At 42.8% G+C, this 26,753-nt stretch overlaps 2 protein-coding genes across 7 annotated transcripts in view; one reads left to right on the top strand and one right to left on the bottom strand.

Annotated features, from left to right (window-relative positions):
- The window catches only part of TMEM87A (transmembrane protein 87A), a 29,879-nt gene extending 28,232 nt beyond the window's left edge, over positions 1-1,647 (bottom strand). Inside the window, exons 1-2 of one of the 5 annotated variants that reach the window (XM_054024798.1) lie at positions 1,452-1,647; positions 348-408 (exon numbers count right to left, since the gene is read on the bottom strand). In XM_054024798.1, coding sequence (XP_053880773.1) covers positions 348-408; positions 1,452-1,583 — 193 coding nt within the window. In that variant the 5' untranslated portion in view covers positions 1,584-1,647. Of the gene's footprint in view, positions 1-347; positions 409-1,119; positions 1,330-1,451 lie in introns of those variants that run through there. The other 4 variants (XM_054024800.1, XM_054024799.1, XM_054024801.1 and 1 more) reach the window with 4 other exon arrangements.
- A 1,689-nt stretch (positions 1,648-3,336) lies between these two features.
- The window catches only part of GANC (glucosidase alpha, neutral C), a 42,735-nt gene continuing 19,318 nt past the window's right edge, over positions 3,337-26,753 (top strand). For both annotated transcript variants that reach the window (XM_054028542.1, XM_054028541.1), the window contains exons 1-11: positions 3,337-3,420; positions 7,453-7,515; positions 9,000-9,108; positions 10,817-10,944; positions 11,531-11,713; positions 13,584-13,632; positions 16,929-16,995; positions 19,737-19,833; positions 20,952-21,132; positions 21,778-21,931; positions 23,492-23,727. In XM_054028542.1, coding sequence (XP_053884517.1) covers positions 3,392-3,420; positions 7,453-7,515; positions 9,000-9,108; positions 10,817-10,944; positions 11,531-11,713; positions 13,584-13,632; positions 16,929-16,995; positions 19,737-19,833; positions 20,952-21,132; positions 21,778-21,931; positions 23,492-23,727 — 1,296 coding nt within the window. In that variant the 5' untranslated portion in view covers positions 3,337-3,391. The remainder of the gene's footprint in view (positions 3,421-7,452; positions 7,516-8,999; positions 9,109-10,816; positions 10,945-11,530; positions 11,714-13,583; positions 13,633-16,928; positions 16,996-19,736; positions 19,834-20,951; positions 21,133-21,777; positions 21,932-23,491; positions 23,728-26,753) is intronic.

Here is a 26,753-nt window from a genome sequence, read left to right as displayed (position 1 = left end):
AGAAGTCCATATTATGGTACCCAAAGGAAAGAGAAGCAACTTTCCCATATCACTTTCCGGAAATATTTAGTCAAGAAAGATGGAAGCCACCCAAGAGCAGCACCATCCACTCCTACTGCAATTTGCAGCAAGTTAACACCACCTCTTAATCAGAGGTGTCAAAGGCTGCTAACAGATCTAACAGTATCAGTATGGGCACATGATTTTAATATACCAATGTAACCAGTTTAATATCTTTGGATAAGTCACAGTTTTACAAGCACTTTCATCCAAGTATTACTACAGTGTGATGACTACTAGGTTGAGTAGAGACTAGCATAACAGACTCATCCACCAAAAGCACTTACACTTCAGGAAAATTGTAGTGTTGCTGAAGAGAACCTTCTCAAAATGAAAAAACTTCTTCCCCTGCAAAGACAAACAAGTAAAGAGAAGAGGAAGACGATTGGATAGCATTAGATCATTTAAATAAGTAAACACTGCTTTCTTTCACCCAGAATTTCAAGCACAATAGTCAAGAGAACCCAAACTCTTGCAAGAAGTAGCCTGACTGATTTAGTATTTATGATTCTTCCACCCCCAATTCCAACATATCCAGCCACACCTACAAAAGAGCTCTTGCACAGGCGTTTTATTTAAAATCAGACTTTGCTTCTTTGGGAGCTATAAAAAAGGTCTAGATTTTGTTTTTTAAAAAAGCGTTTTAGCCCTAAACCTAACAGGAGCTGTGATCCTCTCTAATTTTGCTGGAAGACCTCAAGGATTTCTCAGAGGATGTGAACTGTTCGTTTTCACAGCTTGGCTGACAGTGGAGAGAAGCTGATTCTCTAAAAGAGAAGTCCTTTCACCAAGAGCTTTTAATCACTAACGTTAAACAGGTATAAAACACAGTTTAGCAGTCTGATAAGAAAGCCTTCCTCCTCCCAAATGCAGTTTTCATTTTCTAGACTCTTTTGAGGTCATTTCACTAGCACCAAAGGCAGCGGAGTGTCTTCTGGACTATACAAATGCAAAACAGGAGGGGCCAAAAATAAATAAATCTAAGTTTTCGGCCCTTCTACACAAATCGAAAGAAAAAGGGGCCCAACAAGCCCAACTTTGTTCCGTTTTGAAGGTCACCTTTAAGTCTAGGACCATATTACTGAGCAAAGACAATGGCAAGACTCTCATGCCCCAAGAAAAAACCCAACAGTGCAGCGAGCAAACGAGCAGACAACTCCGCGCACACGCTGCCCCGGGCGGGCCGGCGTCAGCCCCCGGCCACCCTAGCGGCGCTTCGCCGGGACACCCCCAGCGACACCTCCGCCTCTCCCTGCGCCGGGGCCCGCCGCACCGCAGCCCCCTCCCGCCCGGGGATAGGGCGGGGCAACGTCCCGTCCCCCTGCCTCCGCGTCCCGGATCTGCCCCGCCCCCGGGATCCGGGATGGAGCGACCCCCCGGCCCGCACTCACCATGGGCACCGGCAGCCGCCACTTGGAGTGCTGGGCGGCGCCGGCCGGGCCCGGGCCCGGGAGCAGCAGCAGCAGCAGAGCCGCCACCGGCATCAAGCGGAGTCGCCGCCACCAGCGCCGCGGAGCAGCCATCCTGCAGCAGCGAGTGAGCGCTGAGCTGGCCTCGCCCCTTCCACGCCTGGACGGCAGGGCGTGGCTGCTGGGTCGTGTCACTGCCGCCAGCGTCGGGGAGGGGAACGGGGGACGAGCTTCTCGCTCACGTAGTATTCATGCGTCATCACAACCTTGCGAGGCAGAGGGATGCTATCACTCTTGGAGCAGGTTGTGTTGATGTACTGAGGTGACATCATCTTGTTGCATCCCCGCCAGGGGCGCACAAGTAGTGTTGCATCATCCTAGTGATGTCGTGACATCAATTTGTATTGGTCCTGTCCCACCATGATAATAGTTACTATATCCCAGCAGGTGTCTAAATTGTTACAGACATACTTGCTGACAGGTATTTTGAAATAAATTATCCAAATAATTGAAACTGGCATGATGATATAGTGTTATTTTGACATAAAACATGCAGAAGTTTAAAATCATGTGTGTAGAATTTTTAGGCACAGAATTTCCCTAGGAATAAGAATCTTATAACGCCGCATACAATGCTGATACACATATTTTATCAGGACAATAATGCGCAGCAGATTGTGAGTTTTCAACTGATACCTCGCAATGCATGTCTTGTACAAAATGTATCATAGTTTTGTAAAAAGGATGAACATTGTGCTATAGACTGTCACTTTCATCTAATTGTGGCACATGATGAGGCGATGCAAAAGTTAGTCCAACTACACAAACTAAAAATAGGTTGGGCAGATTTTATCATCATACTTTCCCAGCCATTGAAGCCTCTTTCAGATTGTATTGGGGCACAGCATTGACACCATTTTGTTGCATATTTATTTACTTTTATTAGATTTCACTAAACAGTGCCTGGTTTTCTACTTTACAAAGAAGAACAAAGCTTAATAAGAAGTTAAAATATGAAATCTCCATATGCAGGTCCGTTTACAGAAAATGGTCTCCAGAAGAGTAAGGATTGCAGTTTTAGTTGTCTTAGAGTGAGGAGATGAAGTCTAATCCCATTATGAGGCTTTTGACTACATTAGAAACTGTCACAGGAGTCAGTCAAACCATTAAAAGGTGGGAGAAATTTGCCAATCACCACCACATTTTCTTTTTTAAAGTATAAACCTGATCCAGGGAACTGAGTCTAACCCAGGTCAGTGATGATCAAACTTGTTACACTCTGAAAGAGGTTTGGTGGCTTATATGAAATGAGTTGTTGGAAGGGACACAGTCCATTTCCTGGTAAACAAGTGACCACATTATAAGAACTACCACCAAATATGGAACTCACTGGTAATCACAGCAGAGATACTAATAACTGGCTGATCATGTGAACTGAATTCCCATCTGACTGTAAAGGAGGGACCTCTAGGGCAGGCAGGAAAAATTTGCCTCTAGTGAAATTGCTCTATAAATAAATTGTGGGTTTGCCCATAGGATTGTCAGCTGCAAGTCTGGTGATGCTGCCAGCACTTAAATAAAAAATGCAGGCTTGTAGATGTTTGCCAGCTGTTTGTTTTCTGAATACCTTCTCGATCCCATCCCTGATAGCAGTTCTCTGGGCACCACACTAATAAACATGTCATGCCATACTGTCATTTGCAGTTAATCTTTACAAGCAAATTGGCATTCAGATGAACTGCTGACTAAAGAAGAACTCAATTTCCCAGAATCCTTTCAGAGACTGTGGAGTCAAAGATTGTCATTGGCTGAAGGCTTCCCTCTGTGATTGGTACTGCAGGATCAGTAGTGAAGGTGAGGAGACATTTACCGACAGACAGAGATCAGATCAGAGCACTGTAGTTCAAAAAACACTGAGTTTAATGGAACCAGCTAAGGAAGAAGAAAGCAGGTAAAACACAAATAATTGTGCAATTGCTACCTACACATCTGAGCTGACAGGATAGTGCTTGCCTGGGGAGGAAGGGAGGGAGGGGAGAGAAAGGCACTTTTTCTTCCAGCACACTCTTTCCTCATTTTCAATTTTACTTTGCAGACTTAACGGCTGTCATCATTTGAGGACATCGTTCCTTTAACATACAATAAGAAAAGTTATGGGTCAAATATTTACAGAATAATATTGAGAAGGCACTGAAAATAGCAGGCAAACATTATTAGCAAACAACATAATGAGAAATAACTTGGCACTCAGATTTGTAAAAACCTACCTTTTTCCATGTTGATGTCTAAATATATTGAATATGTATAAAGTATGTTTGGTGACCAAATTGGTCTACTTTCATGGAATTGACACACAGAATGGTACAGCCCTTGCCCCAGTAGTTTATAATCTAAGGGAGAGGGGCGGCACCTGTGGCAATTCTGGGACGACAGGTCCCTCACTCCTTCTAGGAGCGAAGGACCTGCCGCGGCTTTTTTTTTTTTTTTTTTTTTTTGCTTGGGGCAGCAGAAATGCTGGAGCCGGCCCTGGTTAAGAGTGCTCTGAGCATGCCTACTGGATCTGGCTCCACAGGGAGATAAGTCGGGAAAGTCTAGTTTGAGAAGCCTGCTGGGGTTTAGGCGTGAGCTAGGGTGCTGAGCAGCTCTGCTGTGTCAGGACACAGGCAGTTTTATGTATGCCCACCAGCAGAAATTTAGGCCCCTACAGGTTTAGGTGGCAGCTGCTTGGTGGTCAGTGGTGCCTAAATTTTGGATTTAGGCACCCAAAGAAGCAGTTACATCCCAGAATCCCTTTGTGAATCTAGTCCTACAATAGCTGGCAGCAGAAGATGACTTCTTGGCAGAAAGGAGATGGGCTGCTTGAACCACCTGCCAGGCCTGGAAGTGTTTGGAAGAAGAGCAGCTAGTTTTTCTGCCACCCCCAGCTCCAGAGGTGGGGAAGCTGGACTGTTGGGGCCATTTGCTGAATCTGCAGGGGGTGTGAATGGGGGGATCCTAGGCCAAGCTCTTTCCCCACACCCCTACTACAGCTGCTGAGGCAGATCCTAGAGATTTAATTCCCAGTACAGTATGTGCTGCCCCAACTGCTTTGGTGGTGGCATGAGCCTGGCACTTTAGAATGTTTGTGTTATTTTGACATGCTGCCAGAATTTTCCTGAGGAATGAGAGCAAGAGAAGAGAAATGGTGATTTTCTAAAGTTTATATCTCAGCAAAGCCTGAATATTTCATGGCTGTCATGGAGCATCAGACCCTAGAGGAGGGAGGGCCCTTGCCCCCTCTCAGAGATTGCAGCCCTTCACCTTCTGGGAGGCAAAGCCTAGCAGCCAAAGTCAGTTGTCCAGGGCCATCGTCTCAGGTACTAGCACCCTGTATTAAGTGTATCTGGCAATAGTGCTTAATCCCTCAGGCAGCTGCCATAACCCATAGTAGGTGCTGGAAAGGGTAGGGGGACCCAGGCCCACCCTACTCTGCCGAGTCCGACCCAGGGCCCTGTAGAACCAGTAGTCCTGATTTCAGATTCAGACTCCTATCTCGACAAACAGATTCCCTGGGCCACTTCCTACCCTGGATTCTAGCTCCAGCAATTCCCCCAGGGGCAGTAGCCACCTGTCTCCAGTTGATTGGGGTCCTGCAGTGGACTTAGTGTGTTCAGCCTCTGCAGTCTGGGGACTTCCCAGCAGGCACTCACGGCCTGCATCCACTCACCTCCTCAGGCAGGCCATACTGAGCTGAGCTGCTTCCTTTTATACCCTATGACCAGCTGGAGCATGCTCAGCAAGGGTGAGGAAGCGTGGCCTCTTGAGCCCCCAGTGAGTGGTTAATCCCTGCTGGGCCAGTACGGCGTTAATACACCCAATCATAATAGGACAAAGAAAAAGCACTTCTCTACCCCGAGGTTTCTCTCCCTGTGGAAATCCAAAGACTACTGCAAAAAATGGATGTGTTCAAACTTCTCAAAAAAAGGTCAAAAGAAACTTTTATAATGAAACATTTTAAGCAGCCTAAATACAGGGGTCACTGTCAACTCTCTCTATAAAGATATAGATTAATTAATACATTTGCCATTGTATTTGTTTATTTCAACCAGCAGTTAGGGCTTGATTCAGGAATCACTTGTAGTTCTCTGGCCTATATTATGTAGTAGGTCAGACTTGATCATAATGGTCCCCTCTGATTTACAATGTATGAATCCATGTATTGACTATAATATTGTTTATGATCAGGCCATAGTTGCATATATTGCATCTATCTGCAATTTTATATGTTGCATGTATAAGCACGACCATCCTGAGTCAGACCAATGGTCCATTTAGCCTAGTATCCTGTCTCTAGTAGTGGCTATTGCTTGAGTTTCCAGGGGAGTGTACAAAACAGGGCAGTTGAAGTGATTCATCCCTGTTTTCCCCTCCCAGCTTCTGGCAGTCAGAGGTTTAGGCTCATCTCGAGTATGTGGTTGCATCCCTGACCATCTTGGCTAATAGCCATTGATGGACCTATCCTCCTTGAATTAATCTAATTATTTTTTGAACCCAGTTATACTTTTGGCCATCACAACATCATATGGCAATGAGTTCCACAGGTTAATTGTGCATTGCATGAAAAAATACTTCCTCCTATTTGTATTAAACCTGCTGCCTACTTTTTTTGCCAGGTGACCCCTGATTTTTATACTGTGGAAAAGGAAAATAACTCTACCTTTTTCCACACTATTCATAGACCTTGGTCATATTCCCCCTTAATTGTCTCTTTTTTAAGTTAAGTAACCCTAAACATTATGATATTTTCTGTCTTATTTTCTATCCCTTTCCTAATATCTCCTAGGATTCTGTTAGTCTTTTTGACCACTGCTATGCATTGAGCTGACATTTTTCAGAAATAAAATATAAATAAATATATGGAGATATACCTATCTCATAGAACTGGAAGGGAGCCTGAAAGGTCATTGAGTCCAGCCCCCTGCCTTCACTAGCAGGACCAACTACTGATTTTGCCTCAGATCCCTCAGTGATTCCCTCAAGGATTGAACTCATAACCCTGGGCTTAGTAGGCCAATACTCAAACCACTGAGCTATCCCTCCCCTACAACTAGCTGAATTTGTTGAATGTATGTTTTATAAGTGGCAGGTATTACATATTGACAACAAATGAGATCAAAATCTTTTGGAAGATGTAAGGCACTTCTGTTTTTAGAATGGTCAGAACTACTGGCCTTATTTTCCTCTGGATAACATAAGTATTTAGTTATTAATTAGCCATTAATTAAAGCACAGTACTTAATTACTAGCATCTATTTTTCTGAATTCTTTGGGCTCAGCTATGATACTTTAGAGGGCTGACTCTCACAACCCAAGTTGTGTTATCTGGGAACTTTTGGCCTGTTCTTAAAAGGGTTGATCATCTGTGAGTGAGAGTTGTATGTGCTCAGTACCTACTAGGTTCAGTTCCACTATGCCTTTGGGAAGAATAATTACTTCCGGAGATAATGGGGAAGCACACAATGGCTGAGCAGAAGAGATGTAATAAATTCTACAACAGGCATAGCCAGCACTCCCCTCACCCTGCCAGCTGTAGGGGAGGCAAGAGAAGGCATTTCTGAGTTTCTCCCTCTCCATTCCCACCTCTAGAAGTGAACCATTAACTGAGTCACTGAGACTGCTGTAGGACAACTCACCTCAAATTGCAGAACCCCCAAGTAGTTATTTGTGGTAATAGTCAGCTCTTTTAGTCACTGATTCAATGATTTTTGTCTAAATATCAAGGTATTAAATGGAAATCATTTAGTACTCAAAATCATAAGAATAATTCATTTATTTCAGTACGAAAGCTCAAAATGGTTCAGTTCCAATACTCTTTGCATTTCAGCGCTATGTAAACTGTAAGCAATTTCTTTAATCCCCCCTGCTCTTGTGCAGGGGCTGTCAATATATGATCATTTAGCAGGTGTTTAGAAAACAGACTTCTTAAACAATCTGTTTTCTTTAGTGTTCAAGATGAGGCTGTGGACAAAAGCAACTTTAAGAACTGCAACCACATTGCTTTCTACAGGTAAGGATGTGGGCTCCAACCTAAGGGTATTTTTCCACACACAGCATGATTGATTTATTTCATTATATTACATGGACATCTATAACAAGGATTCTAAATAAGGAAGGTGTTGTTGTTGTTGTTTTTTAAGCCAACAATATTAAAGTTAAAACAAAAAATAAATTACAGTTCATAACCATACCTTAGTTTAAAGCAACCAAAGAATACACAGAGTTTGAGAATGAATACGACTTTAAAGGAGAACTTTTCACTCAACAGCTATACCATTTTTGGAAATAATTAGTATATTCTAAATAGAAATGGGGTCAGACTGAAATCTCAAATGCAGCATCATCTCGTCCTCCCCCAAAATTCCAGAAAAATCTGAATTTGAATCTTTATGTCTTAACAAGCACCTATACTATTTACATTTGGATAAGACTGTAGGAGGTTGTTTTCTGGTTATTGTTCTTCTGTGGCCCAAAATGGCAGAAATCTCACAGAGATCAATTATTCTCCTGAGATTTCTGCCCTTTGGGGCCAAAGTTTTATAAGACTAACTCAGAGGATTTCAATGGTGCTGAACCTAAACTATAGCCATAGTTTAACATCAAATCTGAACTCCATGCCCTATTATTCTGATGAAATTACTCCAAATATAAATAGTCCCTTCTCCTATATCTACCTGAAATACATTTTCCAACTATTATCTGATTTTATGTGGAGAAAAGCAGTTGTACCAATTAGTCAATTACACATCTGACAAGGTTTTAATCTTACATGTTTGTTTGTCTTCTGCAGCAAATTCCATCCTAAAGGCCTAATTATGCACAGCAGGATAGCTTTTCTTGATTAGTAGTTTTTATGTTAAGTCCCCTCTTGGTTATGCTTTTAAAGACACCATTTTTAAATGAGTCTATATTTCTCCATAGTATTCTAATCTATACAAAATACAGATAAATCATGCATACATACACACAAGGGAATTGCTTCACCCACCAGTGTAATGCAGTAGCTATTTACCAGGGTATCTGAAGCCAGGAATATGACAGGAAGTGAAGTAAACTTTATCCATTTTAAACTGTCTTCAGGAGGAAGTTAAGGAGGCAGAATATGATTGCCTAACTTGGAATTTGGCCAGGGCACTTGGATTAACCCTATTATTGCAAAAACAGTTGTACTGATATTTTTAGTGATTATGAACTCAAAAAACTCCCTTTTGTAACTCATACACATGATATATTTTATAAACTTTTCAGGACAGGAACCATGTCTTTATTTATCTTTATATGGCACCTGACACAGCCCGAACTTAGTCCTGGTCAGGGCTTCCAGGTGCTATAAATAATTAATAATAATGTCTTAACATAATGAAAAATAGCAAGTATATGAAAAATGCAAGAGAGAGTTTACTCAGTAAACAATTCCTATTTAATGTAGTATTCCCTAACATCATGTAAACCATGACATTTATAGAGGCCAACAACAATTCTCTGTCTTTGCAGGCGTCAGAAACTTCTGCATCCTGGGAAGTCCTCGTATCAAGCATTGTTGGATTCGGTTACATTATGCAATGATAGTGTCAAACTCCAAATAATTAATGAGAAGAATAAGGTAAGATCTCGCACACTAAGGGAGGCAATGGTAAAAGATGAGACTGTGAATTGGGAAACTGAGTCCTTTCTCTACTGACTCTCTTTAAAATGAGACTGATAATATTTGCCCACATTTGTAAAGTCATTTGAGATCCTTGGATGTAGGTAGTGCTGTGATATAATGCAAAATATTATCATCACAAAGATGTCCTTTATTTTACAGATAATTTATATGAATATAAAGAGAGGCTCATTTAAAGAAATTAAATTTTTTTTTTGTTTTGTTTTTGTTTCAGTGACAATACAAAAAACCTAAACAGACGTCTTTTTACCTGAAAAAGGTTTTTTAGATTTAGGGCTTTCTCCCTCATTCCAAAATAACAAATTCAAGTCTGCCCAAATGGAATGAGAGCAAGGTGATTTCCTTTGTGTGCTGTAGTGCATGCCAATTGAAAAACTTTAGCTATAATGAAAACTCCTGTAGTTTTCAAAATAATAATCTTGCATCCTATAACATTTTGTCTGGAAAGTTTTCCTTCTCAAAATTTTACAAATAAGGAAGTTAAATGAGCAAAGACAATTGCTATCTCATGGTTCTAGTGATTTCCTATACAAAAGATCCAGGATCAGCCAAATTCAGCCTCTCACACTAATAGGAGCATAAGTCTAGTCTATTAAGTTAGCATTGTAAGCGGTTAGGGTGAGGAACTGCCTTACAAGAATCCCTACAGTCTGATAGAAGGAATGACAGAGACATTCCTCCATCCTAGAAGAGGTGGGGAAGGGAGGGGAGGAGGAATGCCATTGTGAAGATCTTGAATGTTCCTGCATGTAGCAGACACTACACGATGGGGAAAAAAGGAGTTATTTGGGGTGAGATAGAGTTATGTGGCTTACACTCCACTTTACATATCTCTGAATTACCAAGTTTACAAAGACCAGTTATAGACCTACTGGGTAGGTAATTCTACAACCTTTTTTTTTTTTTTTTTTTTAATTTCCCACTCTGCAGCTCTAATAGTGTAAGCACCACTGGGAGTACTACTGTAGATAGGGCATTGACATTTTTAACACCATGTCACCTAACCCTGCCTACAGCAGTTCTCAACGACTGAGCCTCGAGCCTTGTCGACACTAGTCAGGGCTGGCTCCAGGCACCAGCTTGGCAAGCAGGTGCTTGGGACGGCCACTCCGGAGAGGGGCGGCCGATCCAGCTATTCGGCGGCAATTCAGCAGACGGTCCCTCACTCCCGCTCGGAGTGAAGGACCTTCCACCGAATTGCTGCCGCAGATCGCGATTGCGGCTTTTTTTTTTTTTTTTTTTTGGCTGCTTGGGGCGGCCAAAACTCTGGAGCCGGCCCTCACACTAGTGCTCTGGCTGTTGTTGGTATTGGTGGAGACAGTAGTGGCAATTTCCTGCAAAATGCTAAACAAAGCCTCCGGTTTGGCTGTTTGTAAAAAATTCAGTCCAGTTTCACTTACAAACTAAGAAAATTTGTTTCTTAAAAACAGTGAAATAGACCTATCTGGTGAAAATTCAAATACATAGTGACTGTGTGCAGTTTTGGGCCTACTAAACTATGTTGGATCAGAAGGCAGACATAGATTTTTTTCAAAAAATAAATGTCTGATGATATGAGATCCAGAATTTCTAAATCAAAATATAAATCGATGCCTTTATCACAGTGTAGCACTAGCTGCTACTGTACCTGTTTGTTTATTCCCAGGTTCCTCTCCTAGTGGAAATTTATGCAATAGAAGGCAACATTTTCAGGCTTAAAATTAATGAGGTATCTCCTCTCAAATCAAGGTATGAAGTCCCTGATGTTCTCATAAAAGAACCTACCACTCAGAGGTAAGCTCTGGAAGGTGATATAGTCTCTTAATTGCTTATACCCCGTTCCCCTCAACTGTGTGTTCTCGTCCCTCTCATTTGAGTACAATTGTATTTACCCTCATGAATATCAGGAAGTTATAGGAATAGAAAAAAAGCAATTGGCTTATGAAGGTGAATTTGTGCCTAAGGATAAATGTTGCACATTGAGAAAGATGATATAGCCTCATATGTGAAACCTGTAACTATATGAGCCAGCCTGAAAGTGGGCTAGAGATCTTAGTATGCATCATTTTGACCTAATGTGTAGTCTAGTTGTATTGAGAAAATAAAAACTATTGAGAATGTTGAAGGAAACTTTGTAGCCAGCTATTGCACTGTTCAGTCTGTGGGCCAGATCCAGGAGTCCTTAGTGCTTATTCAGAACCCACAGTTATTTAAGAGAATGGAGTTTTGCTTCAATAGCAGTTTCAAGATTTGGCTTTATGTTACACAATTATCCTTAAATTATCTTTTGTCTAATTTGTCTAATTTTTTGTTTATCTACAATTATCTAAAACCTATGGAAATCCATTACCCCCCCCCTTTTTTTTTTTTAATTTGCCAGGCTCTCTATAGCCCAGAAGGAGGCAGGTATTCTGGTACTGACATGTGCCAGTGAGGACCGCAAGCTTCATATCACAGCAAATCCATTCCAGATAGAACTAGAGTCCAAGGGTGAGACCGTACTGAGCGTGAACACCAATGGCCTGTTGTACTTTGAGCATCTACAACCACCACCCCAAAACAGGTGTGAAATCTCCATATCCCACAGTGCAGTGTTTGTGATGCTGCTGAAAATAAACCAACAAGAATTCAGATCAGCAAAAATATGCAGTGCCACCATTTGTAATGCTACTATCTACATGCAATACTCTTGGCTTTGACATTCAGAAAAGTACCAGCACAACAACTAAGGACAGACTCTGCTCTGACTTACTCCCTGCGAGACCCCACTGAAGTCAGGACAGAATTTGATCCTGTGAGGACACATCCATCCTCTCGCTGATTGAGGGCACCCCAAATATTGAAGCCTGGGTTCTCCCTTTGCTCACTCAACTAGAGCAGTGGTTCTCAACCAGGGGTATGTGTACCCTTGGGGGTACGTAAAGGTCTTCCGGGGGTACATCAGCTGATCTTGATATTTGCCTAGTTTTATTACAGGCTACATGAAAAGTGTTCGCGAAATCAGTACAAACTAAAATTTCATACAGACAATGACTTGTTTATACTGCTCTATATACCAGGGGTGGCCAAACTGCGGCTCTGCGTAAAAGTACGGTTCTTGGAGCCCCCGACAACCTCCCCCCGCCCATTCTTCACCTACCAGACTGTTTGGGGGGAGCTTGGCGCTTCTGACCTGTGGTGAGGCTCGGGGCTTCTGCCCAGCAGGGAGGGGGCTCTTGGGGCTTCAGCCCCGCAGGAGGCACCTGTTGTGGGGCTGAAGCCCTGAGACCCCCCCAATCCCGCAGGGCAGAAGCCCCGAGCCCCACCACCCCGCCACAGGGCAGAAGCCCCGAGCCCCAGCAGGCCCAGCCCGGCTGTCAGTCTTTTGAAGATTGTCGTATTCGGCTCAGAAAGTTTGGCCACCTTTGCTACATACTATACACTGAAATGTAAGTACAATATTTATATTCCAATTGATTTATTTTATAATTATACAGTAAAAATGAGAAAGTGAGAAATTTTTCAGTCATAGTGTGCGGTGACACTTTTGAATTTTTATGTCTCATTTTGTAAGCAAGTAGTTTTTAAGTGAGGTGTAACCTGGGGGTATACAAGACAAATCAGACTCCTGAACAGGGTACAGTAGTCTGGAAAGGTTGAGAGCCACGCAACAAGATCATTTGCCAAAGGGGCTTTCATCTCCTTGAATCTTTGATGAAGGGATTCTGGACCAGTTTAACTTAAAGCTGTTTGAACCCATTCATTCTGCCTCTTTATCCTATTTATGGGCCAATTCTATAAGATGCTGAGCACCCTTAGTTCCCCTTGACTTTACTGGGGATTTGAGGGTGCCCACTATCTCATTTGATCAGGTCCTTAATTTTATCTACTTATCCTCATTATAGCTGAACCTGCTCTTTATGAAGGCATCATTCATCATATAGCTGCAATATTTAGCACTCCAGCCCTGTTGCAAAATACTGGAAGAATGAGGGGTAATAAAGTAGGGGAGTTGGGAATGTGGGGCCATTCCGCAGAGCTGAGAAAGCAACCTGGTAGGTAACTCTACCATAGGGAAAATAATTACTTTAAAAAAATACTTGTAATTGACAGAGAGCCCTCTGCATGACAGAACACACACAAATATCTAGTCTGAAAAGCTTCTCTGCGGGGATAAAGAGGGGAAAATGCTGACATTATTAGAAGTGACTGTAGAAACCCCAGGAACCAGTTGAACAGAATAACCCAAACTAGATCTGGTTTGGAAAGAAGATCACTGTAAGAAATTAAATACCAAAATCACTTGTCAACTACAGATCTCAACACACGATTGCTTTTCAGAAAAGTCAAAAACTAAAAGTTCCAGATATTGTAGGAGGTGGTGTAGTTTTTAAAGTTTTCTATCTGAAATCCTCTCAATTAACTGGTTATTTCTGCTCATTTGTTTTCATTAGCAAAACTACAGCACAAAAGAAAGAGGACACATCAGTTGGCTCCTCTCAGGTAACCCAAGCTTGGTTTGATTCTGGCATTAGTACCCTGTGGGAAGGATGGATCAGTTGTCATGATTACAAACTCTGTGTTTGTATGGCATGGGCTAGTGTTATGGCAGGGATTTCCAAACAGCCAAACTGAGGCCACACTGGCAACTTGCCAGGAGCCTGAGACCCACGTTTCACCTGTGTTAAATAGGCCAGAGGCATATTCTCAGGCACATACATCCCTGGTATTGTTGCAGGATTCTCTTTGAAGAGAGACTTAGTATTGGCAGTGGATAAAGACACACATCTTTTTCTGAGTAGGCTGTTAGTACAATGTGTGCAGATTCATAGATTCTAGGACCGGAAGGGACCTCGAGAGGCCATCCAGTCCAGTCCCCTGCCCTCATGGCAGGACCAAATACTGTCTAGACCATCCCTGATAGACATTTATCTAACCTACTCTTAAATAGATGGGTGTTTGCTCCACCATGTTGTTATAATTGACAAGAGGAGAGGCTAGAGGAAGTTCTACCTGTATTCTACCCTGGAACCCATTCCAGGTCAACCTTGGATGTAGACCAATAAGAGGGCTCCTAGGATGTCATAGGAGGTCAGAATTGGTGTTGGAGGGTGTGACATTACCCAGAGTACAAATCTGGACTGATGAACAGCTGTGTCCCCTCAATTCTCCAACTTGGGGTGTCTTTTATACTGCTTTGCTGTGACAGCTACCACTCTTGGTCTGCTCAACACAGCCTCCAGCATGTAAATCACTCCCACCTATATTGTATGAGTGCTATGGCCAGCCACTCTTGAATCAAACTGCAGAGCAACACCAGCAAATTTCCAGTCCCAGACTTACCCCAGAAATGTGCATCTTGTACTGCCCAGTACACTCCTGGACAATACACGCTCATATGAAGTCTGTCATTTATTAATAGAAAATGATATGCCCAAATCTTATTACCCCAAATGAAGTTTCCCAAACACACTGGTTTAGGTAAAACAACAAAACAAATTTATTAAGTACAGAAAGATAGATTGTAGGTGATTACAAGTAATAAGGAATAAAAGTCAGAAATGGTTACAAGGAAATAAAAGGTAAAATGCAACTAACATCTAACTTAACAAGTTAAGTGAATACAAAGCAAAAGTCTCCCACCCCATGTTCCAGCAGCCTTACTGGCTGAACCTCTTTCAGTCAGGATCTCTTCCCCAGTCCAATGACACTTCCTTTGTTTTTTCAGGTGTTGATGATGCCCTGGGTAGAGAGCAAGGGAGAGATGATTTGAGAGAGATGATCTCCCCTTATAGCCTTTTCTCTTGTGCAACAGTCATCTCCAGTTGAGTTTCAGTAGACAGAAAGTCTGTGGGGGCAGGAACCTCAGGATGCTTCTTTGTCAAAATGTAGGGTTTTTTAGCCCACATCCCCTCTCCTGCCAAAGAGTGTCCACTCAGGTGATGGTCCACTTAATCTCATTGACACCTGGCCGAGGACTTGACTAGCCTTTTGTCTCTGGGGAACTGGTTTCTGACTGCCCTCCAGAACATGTTAGAACCTATCTTAATATCATGCAGTAGAATCTTACAACTGTATATACAATGTTGCCATGCATATTTTACCAAGACAATAATCAGCAAAGCATGAGTTTTCAAATGATACCTTACAACGTATGCTTTGTACAAAATTTATCATAGTCTTTTAAAAGGGGTGAACATAAGGGAACAAACTGTCACAGAGGGCAAGCTCATTTTATGCTGAAGTGAGTGTGAAAAAGAAAATCAGAAAGAATATTGCAAAAAGATTAAATTCAAGGAGATTGGATAGTAGGGCACAGGGCTCAAGAATTGAGGGAGGCCATTAACAAGCTCAAGACTCCTATAAGGGTTGGAGACTCTCATTGCCTGGCTTGTCCTGGGAGCTCAGGATCAAATATGCTGAAATAGTATCTGTATTGCTTTGTGAGTTTTCAAGATCTTTTATTGCAGTACCAAGTCAAGTGTTGTCCTTATGTAAGGCATTTGACATGGTACCGCACATTTTGATTAAAAAACTAGAATGTAGAATTAACTTGGCACATATTAAATGGATTAAAAGCTGGCTAACTGATAGGTCTCAAAATGTAACTGTAAATGGGGAATCATGATCAAGCAGCTGTGTTTCCAGTGGGTTCCTGCAAGGCTAGGTTCTTGGCTCTACATTATTTAATGGCCTTACCTTCAATGACCTGGAAAAAAACTCAGGTCATCACCAATAAAGTTTGCAGATGATGCACAAATTGAGAAAGTGGCAAATAATGAAGAGGGCAGGTCACTGGATCAGAGCAATCTGGATCACTTGGTAAACTGGGCATAAGCCAGCTACATGTTTTTAATACGGCTAAATGTATATATTTAGGAACAAAGAACATAGGCCATATTTAGAGGATGGGGGACTCCATCCTGGGAAGCAGTGACTCTGAAAAAGATTTGGGGTGGGGGAATGGTGGATAATCAGCTGAACATGAACTCCCAGTGTGACAGAGTGGCCCAAGATGCTAATGCAATCCTGGAGATGCATAAACAGGGTGATCTTGCATAGGAGCACAGAGGTTATTTTACCCCTATGTTTGGCACTGGTGCGACTGGAATACTGTGTCCGGTTCTGGTGTCCATAATTCAAGACGAATAAACAGGAGAGGATTCAGAGAGGAGCCACAAGAATGATTAAAGGATTAGAAAACTTGTCTTATAGTGATAGACTCAAAGAGGACAATCTAGCTTAACAAGGAACAGGTTAAGGTGGTGACTTGATTAGTCTATAAGTATCTAGACAGGGAACAAATATTTAACAGGCTTTTCAATCTAGCAGAGAAAGGTATAACATGATCCAATGGCTGGAAGCTGAAGCTAGACACATTCAGACAGGTAATCAGGTGGACATTTTTAACAATGAGAGTAATTAACCATTGGAACAATTTACGGAGGGTTGTGGTGGATGTATTTTTTTAAAGCTATGCTCAAGGCATTATTTCAGGCCTGTGTTGCATCAGGAGCTCAGACTAGATGATTACAATTGTCCCTTCTGGCCTTGGAATCTATGCTGCTCTTCTGTGCTGCAGCGGAGCACAGTAGTGTTCCACCAGCGCATCCGTTCTTCAAGGTTCACAGGCCTGGCCCAAACCTGAAGTGTTTTTTGGCCCACATTCCACCTATGTTCAACAACATATCAAGTAAATAATGCATCTCAAGAGAATATATGTGTATCACTCATAAATAAAATGTTCTGTAAACAAGCACAGTTGGCTAAGTTAGATTTGCTTATTTTTGTACATGTAGGAAAATCAAGAGGATCTGGGTCTCTGGCAGGAGGAATTTGGCAGTTTTTTAGACATCAAAGCTAATGGTAAGATTAAGCCTAGACTTGAAAACAACTTTACCAGTTTGCATAAGTATGTGCTCATTCATATTTCTATCTGCCTTTTTGTTTAACTACTTAATGGTTATCCATCTCTCTTTCTCCTACTGGAAGGCTCAAAGAATACATTAATAATAAATATTTATTAATGGACTATAGACCTCTCTAGGTCACTGTTCATTACTAATTTAGGCTGGAATTGAACTAAATTCATAACAACCTGTTGTGTTCTACATGAAATGAATGGGTTAACTCAATCCATTTCCTAATGGGCCAGGCTCTGCATGACATAAAACATTATCACATAAACCTTTATCACAGTGGGCACTAAGTTAACAGACCCAATAGAGAGGCCAACAATTGATTGGGCCTGCGGTGCAATCCACAAAGGTACTTAGGTGCCCAAGTCCTATTTTTAGGCACCACTGTGATCCACAAAACTCTCACTTAGGCCTTGGCTACACTTGAGAATTCACAGTGCTGCCGCGGCAGCGCTGTGAAGTGCGAGTGTAGTCGCGCTGCAAGTACTCCACCTCTCCGAGGGGAATAGCGTGCAGCGCTGCAGGTGCTGATTACACTGGTGCTTTACAGCGCTGCACTCGCTGCACTCGGGGGGGGGGAGGGGCGTTTTCACACCCCTGAGCGCAGCAAGTTGCAGCGCTGTACAGCGCCAGTGTAGCCAAGGCCTCAGCTGCCACCTATCCCTGTGGATGCCTAAGTTTTTGCCTCTGGGCATGCATGCTGAAGCCTAACACTAGGGGCCGGGTGCCTATCTTCTGCCTGAGTATGCACACTGCTGCCTCATGATAGCCATCCAGATGTCTGTCTCCTGTGTAAGCCCCAGAGCAATTCACAAACTGGGAAAGAGAGATATTCAGCTGTCTAAGTCCTGTACAGGAGCCCAGATCCAGTAGGCATGCTCAGAGGCTGCGGGATTGGGCTCCTCCACTGAGTTCACACAAAACAGCTGGGAGGGAGGGGAAGAAAAGGAAGAGGAAAGGTAGTTCCCTTATAACTGTTAGCCTGGTGGATAGAGTACTCATCCGGGCTATAGCTAACCTCTGGTTCAAGCTCCCCTTCCTCCTGTGGGGGAGAAGGAATTTGAACAGTGGGGAGGGCCCTAGGCAATGGAATATTCTGATGTAGGGCTCCTTCAGTCTCACCTATTTAAGTTGTTCGACTTTAATTGAACAATTATATATAAATTGGGCCAGAGAAAGAGTTAGAATGACTGTATGGCCTAGTGATTAGAGCACTCACCTGAAAGCGGACAATCCCTGGTCAAATTCCTTCTCTCGCTTAGGAGGAGAGGGAACTCAAACCAGGGATCTTTTACATCCTGAGTGAGCACCCTATCTACTAGGCTAAAGGTTGTAAGGGAGATCTTGCAACCAGCTGTTTTGTTGTGGGCCCCACACACGACTTACAGGGATGAATACCTATCTTCCCTGGTTTGTGGATTACTAGCAGGGCAAGGCACCTCCCTGCAGCCCAGACTTAGGTGCCTATCTCCATGAGAGGGGCAGGACTTAGGACAGCCCCCACCTTTGGCCTCATCTCCCATTGGCTAGGTTAGGCAGCTCCCCACCTACCACACTGGCTTTGTGGACTGCAGACTAAGGTGCTTATCTTTCATTCACTGTATAGGAGCCCAGGCTCCTAACTCATGCTTTGTGGATTGCAGTGTTGTTCCTGTGATTTGCCAGGCCCTTAAAAGTTAGGAGCCATGATGCTCAGCATCACAATGTCTAAGTCCTTTTGTGGATCTGGGCCATGGAAACTAAATTGCTGTAACCTCCCTTCTCTAGAAGTTGTCTAGATCATGGTTGAGGAGGCACACAGGTGGCACAGGGTGAGGAAGCTCTCACTCCTGTTGCCTGTGCTGTACCTGTTCTGTGGACAGAAAGAGAATTTCAGTCTCCAGGACTTGCAACCCAAAATCTTTCAAAAGGCACAAAGATCAATATACAATGATTTTGTTTGGTTGGCTAAAGCTCTTCTAAGAAGTGATTAAAGTCCCATATCTTTTCCTTGGTGAAATGTAAAACCTGTGATCTAAAGAATGTTGCATGAACTGGTATAAAATACTTAAGGCTGTATTTCTGTAACAACTGCCACTGAAGTCACGGATTCCCTAGGGAATAAAGTCCATACGGTCAGATTTTTGTGTGTGTGTCAGTCTGAAGTAACCCCATTTACTTCGTTGGGGTTGCTCGGGATTTACACCGATAAAAGAAAATGATTTAGCTGACAGAGTTGATATGCCTTGTTTAAGACGTGTGTGCTCTGCTGCTGCCTCTCCTGAGGCTGAAACAGGAAAGCAGGGCTGGAAAAGAGGCTTTCTTACTTCACCTTGTTGCACTGCTTCTGCCGCAGGGCAGAGCTTGCAGGAATTGAGATAGAAATTGTAAACCGTTTTATTACATAATAAAGAATAGTTTGATAAAAATAAAGTAACCTGCAAGTTTGGGCATTTTTTACTATAAATGCATTCTTTTTGCCCTTCATGATTAGATCAAAATTTATAAACAACAAATTTACAAACAAGTGCCCCTAGAAAACTTTCCCATATAGTAAGTATATAATAATGGAGGTGAATCTCAAATCAAGTTTGAAGCAATAGGTAAACAGAACATTTTTATAATTAGTATGTTCTGATCTATTTCTTAAAGTTAGGCCATGATAAGACCAGAACTCAGGGCTGTTGTATTTCAATACTGTTCCTACAGGTCCCAGTTCCATAGGCTTGGATTTTTCTTTGCATGGATGTGAACATGTCTATGGAATACCAGAGCATGCAGAAACACTTCTCCTCAAAAACACCAGGTAAAAGAGTAGCAGATTTGCTTCTAAAGAGGGCTGTAATTCTGACTTTGGGGATAATTAGGCGGGGTAGCCAGGGCCAGCTCCAGGCACCAGCCCAGCAAGCAGGTGCTTGGGACGGCCAAGGGGAAGGGGTTGCACGTCAGGCTCTTCGGCAGCAATTCAGCAGCGGGTCCTTCAGTCCCTATCAGAGGGAAGGACCTGCCGCCAAAGAAGAAAGCGGCACGGTGGAGCCGATCGTGATCACGGCTTTTTTTTTTTTTTTTTTTCCCCCGCCGCTTGGGGCGGCAAAAACCCTGGAGCCGGCTCTGGGGGTAGCACATCTGAAATTTGATGATCCAATGGGAACAAGTGCTGGTGATCTTTGTCCTGATGTCACCTTTGAACATTTAGATTTGCACAACAGTTTAACTGAGCACGCCGGATTGTTGTTCGGATGGCCATTGCGAGTCACAACAGACATATCAGTGGTGTGATGTGAGGAAATCCAAGACTGAATGAGCACAAGGAGTGGTTACTGCAGCTTAGGTGTTAAGTGGATTGGTGAATAACTAAAGAAAACTTTATAATGGAGAAGCCATAAAGTGTTCCAGATGATTTAATTCAAACAAGGCTTGAGATGTGTATGACGATACATTTTGTATTTTGTTCTAATAGCAGCAACACATAAAATGATGGCATCTGTCCCCAAGGAATAGGCTGCTCTGCTTCCAACTCCACAGTGCTGCCACTGACTCTTCCTGTTCTCTATTATGTTTCTGTGCAGCCAATTCTGCATGAGTATTTCTCAGGTTTAAGTAGAATATACTTTACTGAAATGCATAAAAGAGCAGCTCCAGACGGCTCTATGGGATTTAAGCAGAAAAATGGGGAAGGGGAGTGTTAATAGTGTAAGGATAAGACCACATCAGAGGCAGTGTCATTGATAGCAAGAGATATAATTTGATACAGCTAGCTTTGAGCAAAGTGATAGAAATGGTCACACATGCCACATGTCGTATCTTGCTGATAAATGATAGACCGTAATAAAGAATACACCATATTAATCCCTGCTGTAACACCTTTGAGTTCAGTGGCCCAGTGAGTAATTATGACAAGTAATGTTTGTTTGTTCGTTCCAGTGACGATGATGCCTACCGGCTTTTTAACTTGGATGTCTATGGGCACAAGATTCATGACAAAATGGGCATTTATGGTTCAGTGCCCTTTCTGTTAGCACATAAACCTAACAGAACTTCTGGGATCTTCTGGCTGAATTCTTCAGAAACTCTAGTGGAGATTAATACAAAAGCTGTAATGGAGGTGAGAGATGCATGGTATTGTGCCCAGGAGTTCAATAAGAAATTAAAATACTCCTGCACAGGGCAATCTGATAGTGTAACTTCATGTTCACCTTTTGCCTCAGTGAATCAGGAATTGTAACTCTCTTTTCTCTCCCTCCTCATTTATTTTAGTGAACTTTAGACATGATCACAAGGATGCATTTTTCAGAAGACAAGATGCAGGAATCACATAATAAATTTCATATGAGGAAAAAAAAATTTTTTAAGTATTTCAAATCCTGCAAGAAAAATTCACAAAAATAAATATCCAACACAATCAAGTGCAGAAAACATAATGAGCATTTTTTAAGCTAGGATTTATCAAACCATGGAATTTAGAAGTTCTTGGTATTTTTCCCCTCCCCAGTACTTCATGTGACTATATTGCTGATATTCAGGGAACAAGGATATAGCTGTGATTTCACACCCAATATTAGTTTTGCTTATTAAAATGAGACCATAAAATAAAATATTGCATTATCATGGTCAAAAATACACTATTTAGATTAAATTATATAAAAAAATCAGAGAGAAATATTGAGGTCTGGACAATCAATGGAGAGATTGTAAAATTAATCTTTGGTAGAGAGAGGGCTTCAGATTCTACTTTCTGTTTCTTTCAAAGCATGTACCATCCAGATCCCCTCCAGACATAACTAAGCAGAGAGTGGTGCCTCAAACTGATGTGCGCTGGATGTCAGAAAGTGGAATAATTGATGTTTTCCTCCTAATGGGACCCACTCCTTTTGATATCTTCAAGCAATATGCACAATTGACAGGTATTATCTTGTATCAGTGAAGAAACAGCATTGTACATTCCTCACTGAGGTTCCCTGTCATCACCTAAATAATGTGGAACAATTACCTGCTGGACATATTGTATCAAAAAGGGGACTAATGTTTACTTATCTCATTGAATGCAGTAGGACAGCCAGTCCCAAAATGTAGTTCACAAAGCACTTACTGGTGTTCTGTGGAGAGATGGCTTTCATCCTTGTTTTCAGCAGCATCTACGGGTGTTCAGGCTTGGCCTCTAAAAGTAGCTGGAAATGTGAAGCCAATCTATTTGTTACTACTTGAGGCTGCTCTTTCATGAGGGAAGAGAGGAAACAGGAGAAAATCCTAGCAAGTGGCGCTACCAAGCACCAGTGGGAGAAAGGAATGAAGCAACTGGATAGTACCTGTAAGGGAGCAGGAAGAGGAGATGGTAGCTGGCCAGTGAGTCCATGAGAGAAGGTAGCAAAGTGACAGGAAAGCAAGTGCAGGGCGATAGGAGAAGTAAGAGGCCAGGTGGCAAAGAGTCATAGGCAAGGGGAGACAAAAGAGCAAAAGTGCAGAGTGTGACTAACTTTTTTTATAAAGGAAATATTACCTACTACTCTATAGGCAGTGTTGTTGTAGCCATGTTGGTGCCTGGATATTAGAGAGACAAGATGAATGAGGTAATATGTTTTATTGGAACAACTTCAGTTGGTGGAAAAAGAGCTTTGTGGGGTAAGCTCAAAAGCTTGGTGAAAGAGACAACAGAAGTTGGTCCAATAAAAGGTATAACCTCACCCACCTTGTCTTACTACATTTAAGACAGTTAAGAGCACACAAGCTTTCCTATTACTTTTCCACATAAGCAATTGCCACGGGGATATTATTGGATCATGAATAGGAGGAGAAGTGGTCCATTTGGTCATGAATGGAGGGCAAATAGTTTACAAGACTGTCTCTCAAAGCTGAGGCCCACACTATGAAAAAGTTTCAAAAAAATCTGACCCCCTGGTCTCGCTGTATTGTTGCACCTAAGGAACCCGGTTTTATTTTCTATTACTAAGCAAATATTAGTTTCTGCTCAAGTGCCAGAGTAAGAGGAATTACAAATCATTCTTGAGGTGTACTGGCAGGAAGATTACAATGGCCTTCTCCACTAAGCCTGATCTTGTTAGTTATTCATGTCAATGAATATTAAATTCACCCTCAATATTTTTAAAACATCAACAAAAATTTTAGCAAGGAGAGTAATAATGATCACTAGAATAACACTGCATCATTATGCCACCCTGTAACAGTCGTTTTCTCACCCATATGATATAATAATTACAGCAGCTTCTGCTAAATTTAAGCCTGTCCATAATTTTTGTTATGATCTTAGTTTCTGGTGTTACAAACTCAAAATGTGAAAATTGTGCTCTGGACTGAACCTTAGGTAAGTATGCTTCAATTTCAAACAGTTGCATATGATTTCAGCCATGCCACTCCCATTGACTTTTCCAAAGATTCAAGGTAACCCTGAAAGGCAATACCATTATTATGCTTATTGGCTTAGTTTCTAACTTCATATCTGTTCCTAGGCACTCAAGCCCTGCCTCCACTCTTCTCCTTGGGCTACCACCAATGCCGCTGGAACTATGAGGATGAGCAGGATGTAAAAACAGTAGACACTGGCTTTGATGAGCATGACATCCCCTATGATGTTATATGGCTGGACATAGAGCACACAGAAGGCAAGAGGTACTTCACCTGGGACAAGAAAAAATTTCAGCACCCCAAAAGGATGCAGGAACTGCTCATGAGGAAAAAACGCAAGGTACATTATACAGAGGGAGGAAGGAAAATGTCATAGTACAGCATAATTTAGGGAGGCCCTAAATACTTGAGCAAACATATCTCATTCCATGTCCCCACCAGCAATTACTAGTGGCTGTGGTGGGTCAGTTCTTACTCATGTTTTGCTTAGTTAGCATAAGGCGGAGGACAAAGCTTTCTTGGTCTAGGCTCCACCTATGTGAAACTCCATCTTACAGGAGGTTTCACTGCAGTCCTTATTGGCTGCATTTAGGTCATAAAGGAAGGTCTGTTTATTTCAATAGGGTGACCTTTACCCATTGTTAAGCCCCCTTCTCTGTTTTTGCTTTTCTTTTTTATATTGACAATCCATTTTCTCCCCTATCTATGTTAATTGGGAATTGTTCCTTCTTGTTTGGTGGGATTGGTTGCCTAAGGGCTACTGCGTTTGCCCTTGTATCAGATCCTTTGGCTGTAGTTAGCAGTGTATTCTGGTTGGTTAATCTTTATTTCTGCTTTTATTGTATAGTCCTTAGCTGTATGGACTTATAAATATATTATATATTCAAGTGCAGAATCTATAGATTATGTAACCAACTAATGAACTCATACAATAGTTGATCTCAGCCAAAAACCAATGATTATTGGAGCAATGTTAAAGTAGTGAAGTCATAGTAAGTTACATAGTAGCACCTCTTCTGACCGTGGAATTAATGGCTGCAGAAGGCAACTAAGCAAAATACAATGGTCAATTTTTTTAAAAGGTCAGGAAAATTTTATAACTGATATTTATTATGCATGTTAAGATAGGAGTGTGACGTCCCCCAAAGTACAATCCAGCTCATAAGATAGCTGTGCCCCCTTAATGCTCCAGTCTGATGTACACTGTGCGCCGCTTTGCTGTATGAGTTGCCACTCTGCCCACTCACCCAGCCTCTAGTATGCAGCTCACCCCCAGACAACTACCAGAGTTTTATGCCCAGCCACTCTTACATATAGAATAACACCGTTTATCTCTAGTCCCAGCCTTGCACCCCAGAAATGTGCGTCTTACACGCTCAAGACCCCCTTGGACAGTGCAAACTCTTAAGTTAATCATTTTATCAAAGAAAATGAATATGCACTGGCCCTTGCTAATCTGAGTAGATTCCCCAAACTCTTCAGCCAAAAACACACTGGTTTAGATAAAACATTAAAATGGAAAGATGGATTTTAGGTGATTACTAGTGGGGTTGGCATTGAAGATCAGACTTGGTTACAAAAAGAAATAAAAGATAAAAACTGCAAGCTGTTTCCTAAACTTTACCAAAGCTAAATTTGAAGCAAACAGTTATTCTCACCCCTCTGGATGTTGCAGGCAGTTCAGTTCTGAGTACACAGGCTGGTTTCCTTTCCCAGCCTGGGATCAATCTTCCCCAGTTCCAAGTCTTACAATCAATCTTGTTTTAGTAAAGATGGAAGAGAAGAGAGGTGGCCAGGGGCCTTTGTTCCCTCTTTTTATATTGTGACCGGGTGCCTGGATGGGCTACACTGAGAATGCTATACTCAGGGCAGACTGTCTGCCCTATTCCTTGCAATCTCCCAAACTGGTGGTTTATTCTATAATTAGATTCACCAAGCCAGTAACAAAACAGTTTCGGCAATATCACACTGGTTACCAAGAAGCCTGAGAGAGCCTGGCTGGGAGTCAGCAGTGACCCGCTCTCTGCCTGGGCTCGGCTGCTGAACATGCAGAGGGGAGATACAGGGAGAGAAGGACAGAGCCCCTCTCTGCCCCTGCCCGCCCCCCCCCCAAGCAGGTAATGTGCGGCAGGGAGAGCGTGGTGGCCCCAGGCTGGGAGGAGGGTAGGGGGGTCACTGGGCAGAGGAGACATGTGGGACAGTCATATGCAATGTTCCCTCAAAATTCCCTCAAAATTCATTCTACATGAATGGGAAAAATTAGTTATGTGCACCAATATGGAGATAATGTGTGGTGGGGGTGGGGCCGAGGGGTCTGGCATGTGGGAAGGGGCTCAGGACTGGGGCAGAGGGTTGGGGTGTAGGGGTTGAGGGCTCTGGCTGGGCATGCAGGCTCTGGGGAGAGGCTGGGGATGAGGGGTTCCGGGTGAGGGAGGGGGCTGAGGGGTAGGGCAAAGGATTGGGGTGTGGGAGGGGGTGAGGGCTCTGGCTGGGGTGCAGGCTCTGGGGTGGGGCTGGGAATGAGGGGTTCAGGATGTGGGATGGGGCAGAGGGTTGGGGTGCGGGAGGGGGCGAGGACTCTGGCTGGGAGTGCAGGCTCTGGGGTGGGGCCGAGGATGAGGGGTTTGAGGTGCAGGATGCCCTGGGGCTGTGGCATGTAGAAAGGACTCCCCCTAGCCCTCTCCCTGCTGCAGCAGCTCTGAGGCCGGGGCCAGGGCCGAGAGAGAAGCGCTTCTCCCCGCCGCAGCAGCTCCAGGGCTGGGGGAGTTAAGTGTGTGGCTCTTGGTGGCCTCCTGCGTGTCTATGCAAGTGTGCACCTTGGAGTCACATGTCCTCCCCTTTAGATTGTGCCCCCCCCCCCCCCAGTATGGGGAGGCAGGAGCCCTCTATGGTCTCTTTTTAAGATATGGATCATACCCAACTTGACCAGTCAGTCAGTTTCACATGTATCTTGACCCTTTTTACTGGAAAAGTTCTTGCTGTGTCATGAGGTCAGGCAACTCCATGCCTATGTGCTGTGCACTCAGATTTCCATATGAATTGCAAATTCTTGCTTGCACCTTCAGTATGCATGCAGGTGTCTCTGGGGATGACATGACAGTCCTTTGTTTATAGTTCTTTTGTTATTTCTAAAGAGCTAGACTGTGGGCATTCCCCAGACTCACAACATGTTTCAGTAGCAAACATATAGCAAAATCTCATAACTCCATATGCAGTGTTGATACACACATTTTAACAGGGCAATAATATTCAGCAGACTATAACTTTTCCCAATGATACCTCACAAGGCATTTGTACAAGATTGATCATAATAAGTGGTGTCCATAATAGCATATGCTGTCACAATGTGTAATGTGGCAGGGCACT

This window comes from Malaclemys terrapin, chromosome 4, assembly GCF_027887155.1.
Source record: "Malaclemys terrapin pileata isolate rMalTer1 chromosome 4, rMalTer1.hap1, whole genome shotgun sequence".
NCBI classification, from domain to species: Eukaryota; Metazoa; Chordata; order Testudines; family Emydidae; genus Malaclemys; species Malaclemys terrapin.
Note: the sequence above shows the minus strand (reverse complement) of the source record. Positions and strands in the feature narration are given on the sequence as shown.